General features: G+C 45.1%; 1 protein-coding gene across 8 annotated transcripts in view; it reads right to left on the reverse strand.

Moving 5' to 3' along the window:
- The window catches only part of smtnb (smoothelin b), an 89048-nt gene that overhangs the window by 6891 nt on the left and 59166 nt on the right, over nt 1-22991 (reverse strand). For 5 of the 8 annotated variants that reach the window (XM_023796060.2, XM_023796066.2, XM_023796067.2 and 2 more), the window contains 9 exons: nt 22760-22865; nt 15805-16916; nt 14313-14367; nt 14019-14075; nt 12271-12963; nt 10114-10187; nt 1893-2081; nt 1336-1411; nt 758-790 (listed from right to left, as the gene is read on the reverse strand). In XM_023796060.2, the coding sequence (XP_023651828.1) occupies nt 758-790; nt 1336-1411; nt 1893-2081; nt 10114-10187; nt 12271-12963; nt 14019-14075; nt 14313-14367; nt 15805-16916; nt 22760-22865 (2395 nt within the window). The remainder of the gene's footprint in view (nt 1-757; nt 791-1335; nt 1412-1892; nt 2082-10113; nt 10188-12270; nt 12964-14018; nt 14076-14312; nt 14368-15804; nt 16917-22759; nt 22866-22991) is intronic. The other 3 variants (XM_023796062.2, XM_023796069.2, XM_023796065.2) reach the window with 2 other exon arrangements.

Here is a 22991-nt window from a genome sequence, read left to right on the forward strand (position 1 = left end):
TTTAAGAAAGATATATTTGTTCCTTTAAAAACAACACTGTGCCATGCTGACTACAAACACATCTACAGTATGATGCTATTCTTTTAACATGGTGGAAAAGTACAACAATTGTGTCTATTATTCCAGCACATTCCACTGGATTTTGCATATCACTTCAACAAACAATCAGTACTCCACTGAATATCTTCATCATCACACATTTTTCCCACATAATCACATCATTTCACATAAAGAGTCCTGGTAGCTGGGATTAAGGTAAGGTGGATTAATCAAGACAGGTCTCAATTGCTCTGATCCCTAAAGCCCGTGTGTTTTCTCTGCCACAGATGCTGCCTGCCCCCTTTACAAGGCAGGGCGTCACCAAAGCCTGAATAATCAAACAGCACATGTTTGGTGGGGATCAAGGTCACTGGCTGCTTCTGTGATTAAACAGGCTTGGGTCACGCAAGGCGCAGTGCACGGTGCACGAAACTCCCACACACGTGACGACCCATCGGGTCCACGGAGGGCAGCAAGCTCCCTGTCCACCAGGCAGGCTCTTAGGTTTAAGTGACATGGCTGCAAAAGTGACCTATTGCATGCCACTGGATCAGGCTACTACAGTCTGTGACGTGCATATATCTCAAACATCAAAATGTGCAGTCATCATTTTGTTACTAGGCTAATTCAGGACGCTCAAGATGAGGCTCAGCATGGTGGACAGTGCTAAAGAATGTTTAGTAGCCCAGCAAACCACCAAAACACACAGTAACCATACCTATCTCCTTCTGTGTGCATCCCAGCAGGGCCTCTGGGAGCAGGGAACAGAGGTGAAAAAGGGAAATAAAGAGGGAATGAAACGGCTGCAAATGGGAAGGACAAAAAAGGTATGACAGAAAAACATCATTGCTCTTATAGGAGCATGTAGCAGACAAAGGCTACAGCGACGATCAACCGTAACAGGCAGGGAAAGAACCAAGGGCGAGCACATGGGAAGTCCAGCAGGAGGTGACAGGGAAACAGGAAAATCAAGAAAAACGATAAAATCTAAAACTATGCCACAGACAGGAGGCACTGATGCTGGTCCTCTAGGGCCCTAATCCAAATAATCTCTACCCCTAACTCCCTGGATAAGAATCTGTTCATTAAGTAAGCCAGCTGTCATCAAGGAGTGTCATTAGGAAATATTATCATGGAAAAAGTTCTCAGGTTAGACTGAGCATTCATCAGCCCTTTGTCCACATGTGTGAATGACTTGAAGACACCAACCACTTCAGACTTAACTGACTGCTATGAGCAGGTGTCTGGCGTTTATGCGGCGCTGTGCAGGACGGCCATTTTCGGCCTCCGTCTCACCTCGCTTTCTCTGACGCAGTTCCCTCATGGCTGCCCGGATCATCTTCCTCTCATCAAAATCCTTTGTCTGGTCCAGCTGTGTGTGTGAGAATATGTGAGTAGAGGAGTAAAGACTCTCCATTCACACACGCACACATACCAGCCACAGTAATGGAGGAATGGAAACTGACAGCATGTTTACTTTGGAAGTCTGTTTGTGGCCTAGACTTCAGTGGGAAAACACCAAAAAAAGATGCCATTCACTGGATTTGCAAGACACTGTTCTTCTGTTCCACTGCGCTGGTACAATTTAGTTTATTTTTAAATCATCTTTCCCAAAATGGCTGTCCAAACTGTTTAATATATCATTAAGCAGACAGTATTACAGCTCATTGACCGAAAGGTGGCGTAGAGAGCAGCGTCAGAGAGAGAAAAGCAGTGATTATCAGGTTGCTGTCTGCCATGGCAGTGTAATACAAGCAGGAAGAGGGTATGTGAGCAGTAAGGGAAGAGCACTGGTCTGCACGCCAGGCAATGTCCCCAGGATGCCTGCTTGTGCTTAGCACGTCATATTTTACCATCTTGTCTAGGACCTCCTCGTCCTCAATTGCAGCAAGTTCCTCGGTGGTGACCTTGCCCGAACGCTCCTTCAACCTTGGCTGCACCTCGGAGGATCCGTTGGGTACGGAGGAGGTCTCGGTGGCCGCACGCACCGAGGGTGCGGCCACAAACACAGGCTCCATGGCAACCGCGGGCTCATTCTCCATCTGAGGCGACAGAATCACAGTGTAGTTATGAGAATATTGGCCAGGGTTTCACTGAACAAAACTACCTGTGCAGTCAAAGGGAGAACACAGATAGAGAACCAGGCTTCAACTAATCTTCAATTCAGCAGCAGGTATACAGCTAACAGAGACATCAATTAATTATACATTTCATACAAACACACACACTCAAATACTTCTATTCATGTGTATGTCTGAGGTTGAGTACATTGCTCATGCAGGGTCAGTATAACCCACCCCCTTGTGCCACAGTCATAAAGAGGTATTTTAAGGCATATTTCGTTAACTCAGCAATAGAACTTTCAGAGCTTGATAAAATACATCCATCTATGCCAATTATACTTCGAAGTAGTTATAATTTTTGAAGATTTGAAAAGAAACCCATTTCGATGACTGACACATACAAGACAGGAAGCTTTGAGTCTGTCCTAAAAAACAAAGGCTATAAAAGGCATAGCGAGAGAAAAACCCCACAGATAAAATTACCAGGGTGGAATGACAAAGGGAACAGCCGCGGGACACACAGCCACATGGCCGCACTCACACAGGACGCACTGAAGCCCCTCCAGCACCCAGCCACGCTCATCCTGCCGACCCCCGTCCTTTGATATTCCTCTGGGGCCTTAGGTCTAACACTCAGCTGGCATTTCAGTACCAAGACCTGATTTTACATTGCAGAAATGCAGAGAGACCACCACAAACTTAAATGCTATTACCAATCAGTTCCCACACTGGAGTGTTTATAGCTAACATCCGCAGGGCCTCACAATTTATCCACACAAACAGGCTACAAGATTCTTTCCTCAAATTGTTTTTGTGCTGCTGCTGGCACGACAATTTAGAAGAATACTGATGGGGATGAACTATGTTCAATGTATTTTTATAGGAAAGCGTACTCAGAACCAAATAAATTTTAGGGGTCACTAAAGGCTAGAGATAACTGTGTTTACAAACACCCCCTCTGTCTTGCACATGCTTTACTTAGTTTTCACTGTGACTGAGCTCTGAATTAGTAGATCGCTCATGACCTCCCTCAAGGCCACCCTTCCCACCCTCCCTCAAGGCCACCCTTCCCACCCTCCCTCTAGCTACGGCCCGTTATGTCTGGGGTAGCCGCTTCTGCTTCTATGGAGGGTCATTTTGTGAGTCTGTTCCCAGGCTGAGCATGGCGTGGGTCCAGGGAGACCAGCGAGCCACTGGAGTGAGAGGCGCTTGACCGCACAGGAATGCTTGGGGCTTCGTGGCCTGCCAAGGCAAAGCGCCTGGCTTTGGGGGCAGGTGTCTGTGTCGGGGGAGGGGGGGGTGGGGTGGGGTGGGAATGGCCACTGGCATCTGACACAAAGTGACTTTACTCCAACAATCTGAAACAGGTATGTGAGGTATTAGCAGGCCTTACTCCACTACATCCTGCCTTGTACATGAACCCTGAACAAGAAACAGGGGTCAGGGAAGGGTGGCTTAGTCTCTTCTCAATCACTCTATCCATTGCTAAAAAGGGGCCAAAGATAACTCATCCAGTTCCTGCCCCTCCCCCCTCTATCATCCCCAATTTAGAGAAAGAAACTCACACTGTGCTATACCCGCCTGAAAAATTATCATGGATAAGGGCATTATAGAGGAAGCCCAGGATATTATTGTAACAGACAGGAACTGAACTGTGATTCTGAGATGATTAAACAGAACTACAAGAATAGCAGTCAACCCCCCTTACACACTGCCACTCAGCTGGAGAGAACTTTCACACAGATGTGTCCAGGACACATCAGCCCACGGACCACTATTCCTGTCAGAAATGGAAGAGAATTACACTGACAGCAGTGCATCATTTCATAGTGCTGCTAAGGAAAAAGCCTCCGTCCCTCCATCAGTTTCAACACAGAGCCAAAATGTGCAGCGAAACCCCATTAATGGGTTCAAGACTGACAGTTTTTTTCTACAAAGGTTTTTTCCTACTGATTCCAGAATTGACAATCTAATACTTCACATGTTAAATATCCCTTAAATGCCCTTTCGATGTGGAAACATACCTCTCTGAAACGGTATTACTTAATTAACCCAACATATTCTTTATACTAATTCTGACTGTGAAATGCCTGGTGTTCCTTCACGTCTAAGCAGTACTTCAAAGTAGATCTAGATTTTTATGCAGAGTACCGCTAATACCACATGGGCCCAGACACAACATTATAATCAAGCCCAATCAAACTAAAGGCAAGTCATCCTCTCTGCTCCCTTCCAGAATGCTGGTATCAAGCCGATGTCTAGCTATCCGCAGTTGTCTGAGGGCCCTCTGCTGCACTGTCCTGGCTGGGGAGAGACCCCGCCAATGAGCCACCTCCCCCACTGACCAGTGGGCAGCCCAGTCACATGTCCCCCTGGACAGGGTGTCACTCTCATCACTGCCAAAATAAAACCCATGCACCCCCATCAATGTGGAAGAGGGGACACAAACACTCCACAGGGGCTCACATTAAGGGGGAAAGAGGGCAGAGGAAAACAAAGTCTCGGTTAATGAAGAGGTGGAAACACTGGCTGTCATGGCGACCCAGTCCTGTTAATTTCTTGCCTTACTTATCCAGAAAATGAACAGAAAGTTGCTTTAGGTAAGGGCAGTCTCAGGGGGTGCCAGACATACCATGCTGTCGCTGTGAAAGAAGCCCCTGAGGGAGGGGGCGGACACAGAGCGCCTGGTAGCAAAGGCAGGTGGGTGGGGGGTTGATGCGGCTGGCGCTTTGGGGGTGACGGGGCTCGTGGCGGCTGGCACCATGTGTGGTGCCATGGCCTGACACAGAGCCTCCACTTGCCGTGCCAGCCTCTCCTGCTGGGCACGCAGCCGCAGCACCTCCTCCTGTAGGTCGCACACGGCATGCTCCAGGGGTGCCACGCGCCCCGCTGCGTCCCCCAGGCGGGCATCCACCCGCATCCTGAAGGCCTTCAGATCGGTGTGCACCTCAGCCACAGCGCAGCGCAGGGTCAGCTCCATGGCGCGCACGGCGCTATCCGCCTCCTGCCCGCCTGCTGGCAGCTCTACCACCAGCCCACTCTCCAGCCCAACATCCTCCTCCTCGTCCTCTTCATCCCGTACCAGCAGATCTCCAATCACGGCCTCTAGACCAGACTCAGCACAGGAGCTGTCCGTGCCACCCAGAGCCATGGGAGCCTCAGCGGCTGGAAGAAGGTCCACATTCACACCTGGCATGATGGTCACTCCACACCCAAGGACTGAGTTGTGCACACAATACCAGTTGGAGCTTCTTCCCCCAGTCGTTGAATCCTTTGAATAAACGACAAGTTCTCTCCTACTACTATTTTCCTACAGAGCACTCAAACACCTCTTGTTCTTTATAACCACCACAAATCTCCCCACTTGAGCTGCTTGGTCAAGCTGGCCAATCAGACTGCTGAGAATTTCGATTCTTGGGCCAAAGGCCCTGCCCCTCGCAATGAGGAACCAACCAAAACATTCCCGTTAATCACCCATACAGCTATTATTCCACAGGACAGGACTAAGGAATTGGCAGAGGCCCCCCAATCCGTATATTTAGAGCACCTGTCCTTCATAGGGTAGTATGCGGATGTAGTGGGAAAGCCACTAGGTTTATTTTTAGACATTGTTCTTGTCAAACAGCCGCATATGATTTCGAACAACATCTGTTGTTGAGGTCACGTGGCATGCCAGGCCAGATGACCTACAACCACATGGAGGCCAGAGTGCATTCTGGGAACACTCAAGTTATCCCTTGTTTCCATAAGGAACAGCAAATTCGGGTACAACATGGCATAACTGCTGCGTTTATCCTGAAAGCCACTGGCTGCAGGGACAGTGATGGCCCTGCTCCAGGACTTCCTCTTTTCTCAGAAGGAGTGTGAACAGTATCACTGTTGTTCTGCAGCTTGTATTTCAAAGTGGCCTGCGTCAGTGGCCGTGGGATTTGTTTTGCACGGCAGGTGCCCGAGCAGCCATCCATCCGCATTTGTTTTGTAAATCTATATCTGTGTGCGCGAGTGTCCTTCCGACTCCCTTCGATTGTCACGCACCATCGTTTCACCTTGTGCAGGCAAAGCAGAGAGAAAGTCGTCTGTGTCAGTTTGCCTGACAGCTGCTGAGTGGAGTAACCTCCAAAACTGCTCATCGCTCAAACAGGATACCTCGAAAGCTGGGGATTGACAGCTGAGCAAATGTCGCCTTTGAAAGCGGAAGAGGGCATTACAAATAATATCCAAGCCAAGAGGCATTTTTTCTGTCACTTTCAATCACAAACAACTGCTGCTGTGGCAACACTGAGCAGGAGTACCAGCCAGAGCCAGTTATTTGGCATGATGCATATGTGCAATGCAACAGTATCAATTTAATAATTAATCAAACAACTCAACAAATACAAGACTGCAGCAGTAATATTCCAGGAGACACCTGAGGTACCAGCTACTGGTTAATCTCCTGCAAGATCTATTATATACAGACCAGCATCTACTTTAGGGTGTGGCCAAAATTATTAAGGAATTAACCAAAGGCAGGATTTAATATAGCCTCCAGGTCCCAGCTTAACCTGCCAATAGAAATGATACTCAATCAACCACTGTACAGAGCACAGAGACTGAGAAACTGACACTAACCCACTTCAAAAACACTGCCAGTTCAATCGCCTTAGGGAAGCTATTTCAGCATTCACCTAATGACCTCAATGAGCTGACCGTCTGGTTCCCCAGGAGACACTGTAAGCCGGAGTAGGACTCACAGTTCAGGTCTAACCTACAGGACCTGCCCTTGTAATACCCTTTCTTCATGGGGAGAAAAACAAGACATCGGTTAACCACTGGGCTCAGAAAAGGCATTACAGCAGGCTGTGCAAACCTGCCCCACAGCCCGATGCCACTCCGCCTATAGTAATCCCTTTAGCAGCAAACACTATGCTACTACACATAAATCAGTAATCAGTATGCCTACAAAGGAGAGTGATAGTGTTGCATCACATGGCCTGGCTACCTGACCTAAATCCAATTGAAATTGTTCTGAAGGAGTTTGACCATAGCGTGAAGGAAAAGCAGGCACTGAGTGCTCAGTATATATGTGGGACCTCCTTCAGGACAGCTGGAAAAGCATCCCAGGAGGCCACCTCATGAAACTGGCGTAGAGGGGACAGTAGGGTCAGCCTGTTCCTTAAGCCATTGGGGTTAGTGGCCTGGCATAAGGGCCCAATGGTGGGATCACTCTGCTGGCCACGAGATTTGGACCAGCAACCTTCTGAGTCCCAACCCACAGAGCTACCCCACCCCCCCAAAAAAACATTTTTTTGTTTAATACTTTTTTGGTCAGTGTATAATTAAAAATATTATGTAATAGTTTTGATGTCCTTATAAGGTAGAGAATAGTACAAATAAACCTTTCTATAGTAGGTAGGTGTATCCAAACCTTTGACTGAAACCGTGTGTGCAAACACATGTATGTGTATATTAAATATATATATATATATATATATATATATACATACACACACACATATACGCATACACACACACATTCATAAATACATACACACACAGCTCTGGAATAAATTAAGCAACCACAGTAAAACTTTTTGTTTCACTTCATTTGAGGTCATCCTCTGATTCCCAATGTACTGTTGGATAAGTTGATGGTCATCTCTGGCATCAGAAAGCAGCTTCTGCACTCTACCTGGCTGGTTTTTGGTTATAGCCACTGTCTCCTGCTTCACCTTTTTGTCTTAGAAAATTTGCATTCTGCCAGCAGAACCAGGATTAGACCAGGATTAAAAAATGAGGATTCTTAAAAAATATTAAGTGGTCTCAATTTTTTTCAGAGCTGTATGTGTGTGCGTGCATAATACACACACACACACACAGACACACACACACGCACACACACACACACACACACAATATAAAAAAATTTATGTGTGTGTGTGGATTATATTTATATTACATTGTATACATTATATATATATAAAAACCTAGTTGAGCCTCCCCATCCTGATGACATACACCCGCACTACTGTGAATAAAGGACAGTACCGTAGAACAGAGGAACAATGAATGAAGCTGGTATCCTTTCCCAGAACACTCCAGCCCATATGGCCCCATATGGCGTATTGATAGGTTCCCAGAGGGCGGCATAAAACACAATAGGCCGGATAACCTTCTGCATACATGCCAGTCCCCTTTCTGGGTATAACCTTATTCTTTGTATTTCTCTGCTGTCAGCCTGGAGCTGATCACAAAACAAAATGCCTGACAAACGTGCCCACAGGCAATCCAAACAAACACAAATGCTCCCACTCAAGCATGCATCCTGCGCTCCCTACCTTGGCGTCCTGTCGTGGTTCAGCTCTGACGAGTGGCCGCATTCCCAGCCCTGTGAACACACTACACCTTCCCCAGTCCCTGAGCTGTCTTTCTCTCTCAAAGCCTCGCCTTACACACTCTAACGGAAAGGGACGCACTTGCACACTATCATCACACCTATAACGCTGTGATCACTTCTCTAAGCTGCAAGCCCCCAATCCCTAAATGAGATTACAAGGAAGCGCTCGTGTTCAGAAGAGCAACAGGCAAACTAAAAAGAGAAAGTTGTAAAACACGTTCCAGCACTCTTTACAGATGAGAAAGCAAAGCGGAGAGTTTTCTTTCAGGTTATGACCCACACCTGACTCAATATGCACGGTCCTGTTCAGTGTTTTACATTGAAGATAAATGCATCTGGGGAAAATGCATTGGTCCTCAGGTTTTACTTGTAGTCCCGCCACCCAGCACCATATATCTTCAGGCAATAAAAGATCTGCTGCCATGATTGAGAACCCACTGGACTGTGACTTTCTGTTGCATAAATAGTGTGAAACAAGGCCAATGACAAAATGATATGCTACGCTAACAACAAAACAGACTGACGTTGCTAGTTTGAACTGCAAAGGACACTCATCTATTTGGACTGCAAGGATGCTCATCTGCATTTCCCATTTACTGGTGCAAGATGAGAAAGTTCACAAAAAGAATCCCAGGTGGGAACTCTCCATACAGACAGAGAGGAGGCTGTGGAATGCGACTGAACAAAAGATATCATGCTAAATGGAAAAATGAGGCTGACTGATGGAAGAGACTCTGCCCACTGAATGTATCACATAGCCAGAAGTGTTTTAACCGTCTACAAACAGCAAAAACCTTTCTAAACCTTTCCCTCTCCACTAAAGTGTGCCAATATAAAAGTCATCATGATGTCTGGAATACGGTTTACCTCTAGGGTAAACAGTGTGGCCATACGCCTCCTGCCTACCTCTCCTGCTCTCGCCCTTGCTCTCTCTCTCGCTCTCTCTCACATACACACTCCCCATTTTTTTACCCTTTAAGGAGAGATTGGACCCACTATCCATTCTCTGTGTCACAAACATGGTGCTGTGTCCTGCTCTCTCTCTGGGAGCCTGTGACACAGACACACACACACAGACGATAGTATTCATATCCCAGTGGGGACCATCCATTCATTTCTATGGAGAAAATCCTAATCCCAACTATGACAACCTTAACCAGTAACCGTAATCATAAGTAACCACACAAAATACAATAACAGATGTTTATCGTCCCCACAATGTAATATATACATTACCCCCCCCTTCTTCTCTCTCTCTCTCACAAACACAGACACACGCACACACACACAAAGAACCAAATTACATCTAAAGATGCAAGATGCAGCGTTTGAATAGTTCCATTGATCCAAACCTTGTTCTCTAATGAGAGTACTATCAATGTCATACTTGGGATGTATATTTTTCACTGTGGTAAATTCAGCACTTCAATGATTTTAAAGGTGTTTCAACACGTCTGATCAGGCAGAAGCCACCTGCTCCTGGCATAACTCTCACCTTTAGTATGGGGACCCAAACACAGCCAGCAGGTACTTCTGCTGTGAGATGTATGTCCCTGTACGCTCTGATCACTCTGATAACGCAACAACTGTAAACCTGCAATCAGTTATTGCTCTAAGTCTGCATGGCCAAGATACCTTGAAGGTGGAACTGGAAGAGATTCCAGAAGAGGAGATCTTGAAAGGAGTCGGTCTCAGGCCCAAAGTCAGCTCTGTGGATGGAGGTGTGTGTAAGAAAGAGGGAGAGAAAGACAGACATCAGCTGAACAAGCTCAAGCAAACTTCAGTTTCTCCAGAGCAAATTCACCATACAGGACATTTATCAACAAATGTTAAAATTATTAAACATTTTGCTATATGAATTCTTAAACATTCTGCCATATTAATAAAGTTATATTTGACTTATAGTGTGGAAAGAACATTTGTATTTATAAACATTGTCTATATATTTTCCATGGGTCAGATCAAAGCTACTAATTTCCAAACTGCGTAAGCTGCCAGCACTCAGAATGTCATAACAGTTAAACTGTGAGGTCACATGATTAATAGCCGAGTTGCACCAAAAGCAGCACCACTAGGAGTAAAGCCTGCATCAGCTTCTCCTGCTGGCATGCAGACAAAATAACACATAATGCTTCAGATAAATACAAGACAGGGGGACCAGGTGAAGTGCGCGAAAGCACCTGGAACATTGACTTGCTAATGCTTCCATGGCCAGAACACTACCCCGAAATCCAGAATGAAGAGTGTGTGTTGCTCTCTGAACCTGGAGCCTGGCCAGACATTCTGAGCAGGTATGCATTTGAGCCCCACCAGGCAGGTGTGTGGAAATACCGGCAGATAACATGAACCAAGCAAAGACAAGGGGACAAAGGGCTTCAGCACCGAGCCATCATGTGGAAGGAGCTTTGAGTAAATAACCTGCATCCTTGTTAAGACAGATGTGTGCAGCAGCTCCGATGGAAAAAGAGAAAATGATGCATCGCCAAAACAGCTAAAAATCTTTGTAGGTCTATAAACCCGACTTTATTTAGAAAAACCCGATCCTGGCGTGTCAGAATTCACCAGTGAATTGAGCAGCAGAACGCCCAGGAACACACGCAGGACACATTAGCATTCTGAGCAGAAGCCCATGGAAGATGCCTCTCCTGGTGTGGATGTGAATGCTCTAACTTGGGAGGAATGCAGCACTTCTGTTGAGACGCCACGTTGGAGAAATGATCTATTGTATCGTAAGTCACAACCCCCGAGTCCCCCGTCCCCTTGCTCTATTACTGCATGCATCTTTAGCCCCAGCGCCCACTCTGGTGCCGCTCACAGTGAAAAGCGCTGTGCGAGTTCTGGCAGAGTCCACTCAGTGGCCCGGTGACACCCCCGCGTGTTCCGACCCTGTGAGACCCCATTCAGTATTTCATGTGGTCCTTACTGACCTGTCATTCCCACGCTGTGCCTGCCTATGAGGGCCATTTACATATTGTTGCAAGGGGGTGGTATGCTGCCAAATATGTGCACACCCCTTACGTACAACAAGAAGGCAAAAACATCAGTGCATGATGAGAACATTAAACTCATGTGGTTTTGGAGAAGTTACTTGTTAGATTACTTTGGCCATATGATGTGAAAACACCTGTGATCTCCCCACGACTGCATGCAGTCAGAAAATATCACTGGGAAAAGAAAACAGCAGGACCTCCTGGCTGTAAGCAGGTGACCATAAGGGGTTTGCCTGTGTTAGCACCTGTGGCTCTTTCAGGTCACCCCTTTGCCAGATACAGACCTACTGACATCCCACTCCAACTGCTAAGTTTCACCATGAGGCAGTCCACAGTCATCAACATCATCTTTAACAGACAGAGGTTAGTCCCCTAGCCAAAGGGCATGTGACCACTGTAATCTCAGAGGGAGCTGTTGGTAATGATCAAATCAAGAACAAAGATTAATTATGCTTGTGTGATTTATAACTGAAAATCTAATCACTCACTAGCACTAGTCACTCAGATCCATGTGTCTAATCACTCACTAACACTACTTACTTAGATCCCAGCATCGAACCACTGACTAACCCTAGTGATCATTTTTCATACACACTCATCAACACATCCTGTATAGTCACAAAAATCATTGCTTTAAAAATACACAACCATGTGCCACCTAAACATCACAACTGATCTAAAAATAACCAAAACTGGGCTAAAAAGTTAAACTAAGTTTTTAAAATAAACCTCCAGCACACAGGCTTCAGGCTCATTGCTCTGAGTGGCAGATGAAACAGGACCCAAGGACTCTTTCACCTACCTGACCTGTTGCCCACTGTACTGGTGGCTAAGCGAGAAGCCATACTGCCCCCTGGAATGGTTCGCCCCTCCTTGATCTCAATGGTAAGGAAAGTCTTCATGTTGGAATCTCCCTCTCCTTGGCTGTGAGTTGTGATGTCCCCTGATGTGTCGCTGGCTGCTGATGACTCCACTGCCTGGTCCAGGGTGCTGCTCTCATCTGAGCCAGCAGGGGCAGGCCCCCTGCTTTCAGGCTGCTCAGAAGCCCCACCCCCACGGCTCTGCAACTGGCTGCTGGGAGCCCGTTGTGGGGCGGGAACATGAGGCCTGGTGGATGAACCTTTCTTTATGCCCACCCGGCGATGGAGTAAACTTCCAGGGCTCTCAGAAGTAGAGGAGGAGGATACAGAACTAGATGGACGTTCTTCATGGGACCTCCCAACTCCCTCAGGACCAGTGGAGGTGTGTCCCAACATAGATTTTCCTTTTCCTGGACTTTCGGACTGCTCCTTCAGACCAGGTTCCTCAAACCGGCGGGTCACTGTAGAGATGGGCATCTGGCCCCGCATTATGCTGGCAGTGGCAGGGTTCCTCACAGAGAAACTCCTCGCCTGGGCTGTCTGACCTGAGGAGCCTTCAGTAAACTTGCGTACCCGGTCCCTAACAGAGTTTGCTCGGCCAATGGAGAGAGCAGCTGCATCCTTCTGGTCACCTGCTGAAAAACAGAGACAGCCCTTGTGACTACCAGAGACACAGACAGACACACACACACACACACACAGTGAATCTCTCGTCCCACCTCCTATTTTGACATGTCAGTTCCTGTACCCCTTTGCTTCAGCCAACCCCCTGCTGTGTACATCAGATCTCTTGGTTCCACTTCATTGTGCTCTGCTCTTGAACATTCACGTTACGGTCTGCTAGACGCTCCTCACTTCACAACAAACATCCCGGCCTTCACTACCCTTCCCTCATCAGCAGGCCACCCTTTCTTAACACTACAGGAAAATCGACCCCTGCATCAGATGGAGAATCGGGGCCATTTCAATACCACCACTTTGCATAGTGCCCAACGAGCCAAACAAAGTAGGTGTTATTTTGCGATACTTTAAACCACAATCTGTACCTCCTCTTAACACCCGGCAGGTCAGTACATGTCAGTAATTAAATGTATTTTAGCTCACACTGACTCAGGACCTTTGCAGGGTAATTCTCTTACCAAGGAATAGCGAAATTTTAATGTACAGTGGGACACAATTAACTACTTAAGCACCAGTGTGCAACACAGACATTATATCCCCAGATTTACTCACGGCAACTGAAATCACACAAGTGCAGACTACATAGACAGCTTTATGTGAAAAAACCAGGAGATGTACAGATGTAATACCCAGCAGTATTGAGTTATGTCTTGTATTTAAGGCCTAAGAGGGACTACAAAGAGCCTCTCTTAGGAGAGACCAAACAACAGGGAGATGGAGACAAAAGAGAGAGAGGATTGGGGGGAAAACATCCAGGGAAGGTGCAACTGAACCTTTCAGCCTTATTGAGGCAAAAAATGTGCAGTGGTTGCTAGGGAACCAGGCCATGTTTACACCAGATGTAGCCCGGGATGCCGAGAGGTGACCAAAGGCAGACACGTGCAGGAGCACAACAGGTCCCCAGCTGGTTTCATCCTGCCCCTCTCTGCAGCTCCACCTCACACCATTCTGCTCCTCTCCAGCCCCTGCAGGCCCCTCTCCCTATACGGTCATGTTACCCAAGCCTTACGGCGTATGGAAGGGCAGGACGCCTTGATAGTCTGGCTGCTCTGATAAGCAGCAGCATCTGAGGAACCAAGTAATAACAACAGAGATAATTCATCGGCTCCTTTTCAGGGCCTATTTGGCAATCTTTAATTTTTTTTATGATGCCTCATGTCAGTGGCTATTTCAAGATATTTATGTTCAGTATAGCCTCTACCTAGCATAAGATCTGCTGCATCCAGTAATATTGAACAGGTCTTATTTGGGACTATGTGTTCAGGTCTGGCTCTGCTTGTTTGTTATGAGTGTCAGTCCTCACCTGTTGGCTTGGTGGTGCAAAAGAGTGACTGAGGCATCTCTCTTGTCCTTATTGTCTGAAAGAGAGAAAAAAAAACACCTCTTTGATTACTTTAGTCCAAATGGATAAATGATTAATCAGTCTTACCTGTTTTGTTATTGTTTGGCAAGTACTTTTACCCAATTGAGCTTAAATTCAGATTTGAAGACACAACTGGACCTCTCAATGCAAATCAGATGAAGAACTTTGCTGAAAGACAACAGTAAGTTTCTTCTGGGACTCAAACTGTCCCAGAAGAACAACCATTTCATTGCATACTCAAGGCATTAAATGCTAGTATAATTGCTGGTGTGATTAAAATAGAGCCATAAACCAAAAATGTATATGTGAATCAAGGTTTGAGATTTGAGGTGCTATCTGGGACCACAACCAAACTATGGGACAAAGAAAACTGGCAATGTATTATCATGTGATCATATTGAAGCAGTCATGTGACAGGGTTCTCAAGATCAGAAGACAGCTGGCATGTATTTAGGTCAGCTCAGATATTTGAGAGAGCCAAGGCTGCCAGACCGATGAAAGAACAAGGTTGCCAGGCAGGTTGCTGATTAGACAGCTTACAATTTAGAAGTGGACTTTTAAAGTTACCCAGTATTATCCTGCAAGGAAAGGCTTAGAACTGGGAACTTCATGCCTGGGATCTTTCTTTTTTATTGCTGGGGATTAAGTAGCCACGTGCTGCTGGTATGAGGAATGTAAACATAGCGGGAGCATGCAGCCAGGCAGGATGATAAAATGTACACAGGGCCTTTAAGAAACAACCTGAATAAACACATCAGAAGCAGCGGCGGCCCGTAACCACAACCCTGGTCTAATAATGTCATGCACCCAGAATCACAGGTCCCCCGTGTCTCTTTTTGTTCCACGTCTGTGTGTTTATTCTGTGCTTGCTTTCAGCAGTTTGTCTTTCTTTGTGTTCCACTGCTGATGCAAACCAGATCCTGCAGGAGTCAAAGGTCTCTAAAAATAAAAAACTGAAGGCGACTGAAGATGCCTGCTGTAATCCGGAGCCCATCACATCCTGTGTGGACCACAAGGTCTCGCCTAGTGCCACCGACTTTGGTGACAGTTTGTTTGCACAGTGGGGCTACTAGTCAAGCAACACTGCATGGAGTCCAGAGCAGTCTCAGTTTGACAGTGCTCTGCTAGGACAAATTATTGCTGGACTTTGCTGAGGCAGTAATGAGGAAGGCTGGTATCTATGTGGGGTTAACCAATACAGCTCAGCTTTGCCCTCTGGTGGTGATGATGTAAAAGGGACATTATGTGTAAACTGCTTGCAGGGAACAATTCTGTATGCTAACCCAGGATATCTTGTGCTACCAAATGTACCACTATCATCATACTGTAAAACAAATGTAAACATTTTATGCTTCAGTGTGTCTTGACTTTGTATTTAGCAGAATATCCTGAAGTTTCAGGCAGAATCACATTCCTTTTAACAGTGCAATACCTTTTGTTCTTTAGTATCTTCCCTGGTCTTCGAACTTCCATTAACCAAGCCATTGCAAGATGCATGGACACTCCTGGAGTAGACGACACCATCAGGCTGATCATGAGCTGTATCTGTGATGGAACTCTCATCACTGGGCTCATAAATAGGCCTTGGTGCTCTGTGGCTGTTGCTCTCAGGCTCTGGATCTGAGCTGGCGGAGCTGCTTTTTGCCTTCATTGGCACCTCCTGGAGATCTTTGTCAAGTGAGGATATACAGCTGCTGAGATCCCTGTGTGATTCCAGTAGTCCTTGTGATGAAATGGAGGACCCGGACCCCAGCCGCTGCCATGGTCCCAAGCCTGTGTCAGACATCCCACAGTCTAGTCTGTCTCTCTGTTGGACCTGGGAGCCTGTGCTGCCCTCAGAAGATCCAGAGTGGTATTGAGCCCTTTGAGTGGAGAGCACACTCTGCTCAGATGCCGTAGAGTCCAGTAAAGCCCTGACAGCAGAGCCTAAACTCCACTCAGATGTCCCAGAGTCCAATCGGGATGAAGAGGCAGAGCCCACACTACGTTCAGATGCCCCAGAGTCCAATCGAGCCCTGGGGGCAGAGCCCACACTCCGTTCAGATGCCCCAGAGTCCAATCGGGCCCTGGGGGCAGAGCCCACACTCCGTTCAGATGCCCCAGAGTCCAATCGGGCCCTGGGGACAGAGCCCACACTCCATTCAGATGCCCCAGAGTCCAATCGAGCCCTGGGGGCAGAGCCCACACTCTGTTCAGATGCCCCAGAGTCCAACTGAACCCTTGAGGCAGAGCCTACACTCCTCTCAGATGTCCCAGAGTCCAATCGTGCCCTGGGAATAGAACCCACACTGTGGTCAGGGGTCTCAAAGTCTAACTGGGCCCTGGAAAATGACTCCACACTCCTCTCAGATGCCCCTGAGTCCAGTCGGGCTCTGAAGGGTGCAAATTCCTGGCTCAGCTCAAATGAGTCCTGCTGCTGGCACTGAGTCACAATGCCGTTGAAGTCGGAGGTCCCGGATTCCAGGCACCGGTGTGCTGCTGCAGGGCCTGCTGGCTCCCCTTTCCCCACGGTGTCCATGACCAGCGTCATGCCTGTGCTGGAGCCTGTATGCAGCAAATTAGCAATAATGTAATAAGCAGAAAAAAAAAATAAATAAAAAAAAGAAAAAAAAGAAAAATGCTGGGTTTATCAATCATTGTATCATTCAGCATAGCTTTCTTTTTTTTTTGCTCCATTTCTACCATTGGTAGTTGGTTTAATACAGTGGTACCTCAGTTCTCGAACTCATTAGAACTCGAATTTCTTAGAAATCGGACCAACCAGTTTGAAAAAAAATTACCTAGAGCTTGATCTGAATCTCAGAAGTCTGAATCTCTTTTCTTACTTTACAAATTACTGTTTTGATAAATGTGGTTAGATGTGTTTAGTACAGTATATGCTCTTCTTGTTTTATCCGTATTTTTAATTGCTAAAAAAAAAAACCTTTACGTATAATATTTTGGGGGTGGGAACCAATTAAATGGTTTTCCATTGTTTCTTATGGGGAAAATTCGATCAGAACTCGAACTTTTTAGGATTCAATCCGGAGTTCTGAACGGATTAAGTTCGAGAACTGAGATACCACTGTATTATTGCAGATGATGACAAACACGGTTTCTGGGAATCAGCTGTTGTTAAAAATGCTGCTTAAAGCATCACTTTATGCCAACACTCCTGTCACCACAAGTACTGCTGCCTGCGAAGATGCAGCAATGTTTCTAGTTGCCACTAGCAACTAGTTTTCTATAGATTAATGTATCGACTCTTTTACCAATTGATCGATTAATCTAAACGATTAATTTTCCTCCAGAAAATCAAATAGAAAGTTTAATTTATTAATTTTATTTTTACAACAAACTTTATGTTACTGCAGGGCTTTAGATAATGGACGCCAGCTTTTCTGCATTATATGGACATTATTTTCACCCACAATCCAATAAGCAGATTAGGAGTATGCCCAATATATTAATGAGGTGCGTATTGTTAGTAAAAAAAGTTAGTAATCTGTATAAATTCAGCGTGTCCTTATGCTTATGCTTATTAAATTCGGTTAGCAGAGCATGCCACATGTGACTGTTTTGGTAAATCATGGAAGCAATAAACACTGAAGTCAAGGAAGAGATACCTCAGCAACCACAATATATATTTTAAAAGATTAGATATTGTGGATAAACAAAGTAAAAAGATGTTTGTGGTGTGCTTTTCAGTTTTAGTTTACAATAATAACACTGGTCCCACCAAGCCCAATACGCACAAACACACACTGTCACCGTCAATCCACAGAGAATAAGCCCAGAATTAAGCCTAAACATTTTCTCAAACACATAGTGTAGTAAGCAGAGAACTTTATGGCTTTAATAATGAGTGTATTTAACAGCTACAATGACAAAAATATTAAAAAGCTCTCCGTACTAATTAGAATTTAAAAACATGAATAGCCTGGCGGTCCAGAATAGTGCCTGTGCTCTTTCTCTTCAGATGCTCGTGTTTAGCGCTGGTGCCAACATAATATGCTATTGAACTTTGCACAGTGTGAAACCACCTTTTTTGTTTAGTGCTAATTTAAGCTACTTCCATAATTACGTGGCGATATTAAAGTAAAACTTTTGTTATAATGTATATTAGCGTTTTAGAAATCATGCATCAATTTAAATTATTGATGTCCACGCTTTTTGAGCATAGACGTCATGGACTACGTCGACTAATCGTGGCAGCCGTAATGCTTCACATTCACCATGTGGCTAACAGTTCATGTCATTCATGCATTTTGGTTTCCATTCACATTTGGAGTCCTTAGCCAACTAGTTACAATATTTGGGATTGGCAAGCCAAGCAGTTGAGAAATTGCACTTCCACATTGTGTGTGTGTTGTAAACTGCAAGTCAATATATCTTGCTGGTGATTAATTGATACTTTACTTTATTGATCCCCGTGGGGAAATTGTTTTTACGCCTTTCCATACAAGCTGTCCGCGAAGGGCAGCCACCCGCAGCGGCGCCCAGGGAGCTGGGGATTGAGGGTCTTGCTCAAGCAGACGTGCTGAGGCTGGGCTTGAACCGGCGACCTTGTGATTACAGGCACACGGCTTAGCCCACTGAGCCACACGCTGCCCCTAGATTAATCATACAATGTGCACATTCTGGCACTAATAACCAGTTCACATCACTACTTTAATCAAAAACATTAATTGCAAATTCATATTTTTTTTAAAAAATACATAGCAAGCCAATTTGCTGCAATTGTCTGGAAACACCAATATTGTTCCATACTTTCCATACATATCCAGACATAAGACACCAAAATTAAATTCCATACTTTTCCATACCACAAAGAAACTTTGCATCTAGTAAACTTCTTTATTTTCCTACTCCTTCCACTAGTGTATAAAACTGTCTATATAAATCAAACATTTCATATGAAATGTGTGCTTTTCCTAAACGTAACAAAGATAAAATATGCCAAAAAGAAAACACATTAGAAAAAGATTCTTGTGGTAAATCATCCAATTTATAATAACTCTTTCACAAAATCCCGTTTGTGTCTCTAAGTAATTTTAAGGCAATTATGACACTGGAATTGTCATTAAAGTATGCATTATTTATTACCCTTCAAGTACATGTTAGGAATTCTTAGTGATGAGTTGTAACTACTGATTTATGAAATGTGGTTGATAGAGGAATTGGAGGGGGCAGGTTCTCAAGTCCAGACATGTTTTTTTGGGTCTGATTCAACATGAAGCAAGAGTCATTCTTGGAAGAGGAAGTGACAAGCAGGCACAGGAAATGAAGTCAGAGTGAGGGCAATCAGTAATGACATCCAGTCAACTGCCAGCACATCACAGCACCTCCACTACCTCAGGAAAATGTCTGTATTATTTAGGTTTATCCTTGCCATCATGTTGCAGCAAATAGCAATTGGGCAAGTGTAGAGAGATCGCAAAAGGACTGCAAGGAATGCAAAACTATTTAAAAAAATATACTACCACCTTGACAATTTTAGGCGCTCCATAGACGGCAAACAAAATTACAACAAATGGTCGAATGTGTCTATAGGCTACAGTGGCACTTAAAAATTCAAACGGGTTAATTATAATTCAAATATGAAATTTTCACATCATGCTTCAATGAATGTTCAAATATTAGTTTAAAAGTGACAGCTCTAGCACATGCAGAGAAATATACACACAAACACACACCAGCCTCTGCGCTACTGTCTATATCACTACCAAAGGGTGAATAAAGAAACACATACAAACATATAGCTGGAAAAACTAGGCAAATGGAAAAACTGTAAAGCTGTATAATTTCCTGTATTATTATTGTATTATTATAATCAGGTTAGGAGGCCAGTGTACCATAACTCATAACTAGGGCGGGCTCTATCATATTTGCATATCGCACTGAAGTATACCAAACCATAGTGTACCAAAACAGTAAGTGGTGTGCTCCGCTAACCAAATTTAATAAACATAAAGATTCGCAAGTTTATACAGATTAACTTTTGGGCGTCATAAAATGCCTCATTAGTATTTTAGCCGGACTACTAATCTGCTTAAATTGTGGGCGTAAAGAAACGTCCATATAGTAGCAAAAAGCTGGTATCCAGCCAAATGTTTCGCCTGTCATCTGAAGTCCTTGTGATTTATTGCACATGCGTGATATAATATTGATATGATATCGCCCAACCCTACTCATAACCCTTTTGTACATTGACCCCCCGATGTGAGAAAGCAAACATCATGCCTTAAACTGAGGACTGCTAGTGAGTGGGAGGGTGAAGTGTGTTGAAGCAACACTATTACATTCCAGTCACCTCAAAACATAATCGGGTTAGGAGGCCAGTGTTACTGAAAATGTCTCCATCTACCACCACTTGGATATATAAAGAATCAGCCCCCACCGTCACAGGCTAGATGTTCCCCATTGAGCGGAAAGTTTACTCTTGTCTTCACAAAATCCCACCACAAAAGGCCAGCTATGACCTTGGCTACTTATTTTATGCACAGCAGCTATGACAGATCTTAAATTTTCTGAGAATAATTGAAAGGTCTAAAATTGGGGCAGGGTAAAACAGGTTCACAGCATGTGTATGATGTTCCATTTTGAGAAATTCTGAACAATATATATCTGTGAAGAAAACAATACTTTTACTAACCAAAAACAGCCCACACAGAGAGGCATACATATTATATGACCTTCATCCCTTCCCTCTAAAAAAAATAAGTAAAACTAGAAAGGCAATTGTGGCCTGTTGTTTTTGTTCAGAGTTGAGTTCCCTCAGGAATTCCTGCCGACGCTGTGCATTCCCTCTAACCAACATCAAAACGGGTCATTTACCAAATCACGGCTCTCTTGCTTCAGCTGTGGTGGTCTGGCAAGACTGGATCCCAGCCCCCATCTTTCTTCTTTGTGAATTTTACCATTATAAATCCCACCCCCCACCCTGTCCTGTCCTGCCCCGGCCACAGACTTCCTGTGTCTGCTGCCAGGCCGTAACAAACTGCACACTTCCCACAAGTGTACAGCTGTGAGGCGAGGCTGCTCCTGTGTTTGCCCCCATGCTGCTAGGTCCTAATTGTAAGGTGCATTAGGGCAAGTGGGGGGGAATGTATTTCGGGGTGTTATGAAAGCATTTTGTCCTTGGCCAGATCATTTTGTGGGGCACACAAGATGTGTGTTTGTGTGTGAAAGGTGGTTTCCTGTGAAGTTAAAATGTGGGATCACATTCCAAGTACATCTATTTATAATAATCTACAAGATGGGCCTTGAAACCACCTTGAACCACCTTAAACCAGGTGCGGGTTACGGAGACGATGTCCTCAGATCACTGGACTGCCAATGCTCTACAACGCAGCCTTTTGACAAACAAATTCTGGATGCTTCACCCAATCCAACCAGGTTACTGTTTAGCAGTTTTGAATACTTATTTGTTTGGCTGTGAATTTTCCACTGTTGTTGGATAGACATATGCATTGAAATGATACAGCCAAATGCCTAGATGCTTGTTGAGACAGAGGTCAGGCTGATGGTTACAAAATCAGGCCAGATCTTGAAGCAGAGAGAAAGGACCAGGGAAAGTGGAACAAAGAACACCTGGGCCTCCATCACCTATACACACAGTCACACACAGAGCCTGGAGCTGGGTGTGGCAAAGCGCAGTGCAGTCGGGTGTCCTACTGAGCCTTGGAGAAGTCCTAAGCCAAACTAAATATGCAATCAGAAGCAAGAGGGAAATGTTCAGCCACATTTTACTCACACTGAAGTATGGAGAGATGTGCACTTTGACCTTTCATATATTTATAGTTCTCTGTTTATTTTCTTTTTCCACAAATCAAACATGCCATCAAACAAGACATTTGTAAAGAGAATCTCAGCTGCCAGCACAATTAAGGTTGCTTTCAAAATTCATTTTATAATATAATGAACCTAAACAGGTGGCATGGTGGTGCAGTAGTTAGCACTGTTCCCTCACACCTCTATGATCAGGGTTCAAGTCTCTGCCATGGCTCCGTGTGTGTAGAGTTTGCATGTTCTCCCTGCATTGTTGTGGGGTTTCCACAAGGCCATGCTGGAGTTAACTGGCGGTACCTAATTTCCCATAGCTGTGCTTGTGTGAGTGAATGGTGCCCCATCCTGGGTCATTCCATGCCTTGCACCCGCAGCCTGCAGGATAGTTACCAGAGCTCTTCCCCCTCCTCCCGTGACCCAAAATATGATAAGCAGTTATAGAAAATGGATGGATGTACCTACACTTTGCATCCCATATAAAGTCATCCTACCCTGTTCTGATGTGTTCAAATAATGAAAAGATGGATTTTCCTTCCTTCAAATTAGTTGAAATCATATGGCAATAATAAAAACAGACAGCAGATAGGGATCAGTGTCGATGATGCCGGTGAGTTCTTTACCTGCTCTGTGCAGCTCTCTGCTCTGTTTCTGCTGACTGCGCAGCTCTCGAATCTGCAATTTGATTCGCTCTCGCTCTCGCTCCCCCAACCTGTCCCTGTCAAGATCCTACAAAAGAAAATTAAAAATTAATGACAGTCAGGAAATGCCTCATAGCACACACATGCACAACTCAGTATCTCAGGAGGTGCCCTGCCAAAGGGCAACGTACAGTGACCGAAGCTGAGCCTCAAT

This window comes from Paramormyrops kingsleyae, chromosome 2, assembly GCF_048594095.1.
Source record: "Paramormyrops kingsleyae isolate MSU_618 chromosome 2, PKINGS_0.4, whole genome shotgun sequence".
NCBI lineage: Eukaryota > Metazoa > Chordata > Actinopteri > Osteoglossiformes > Mormyridae > Paramormyrops > Paramormyrops kingsleyae.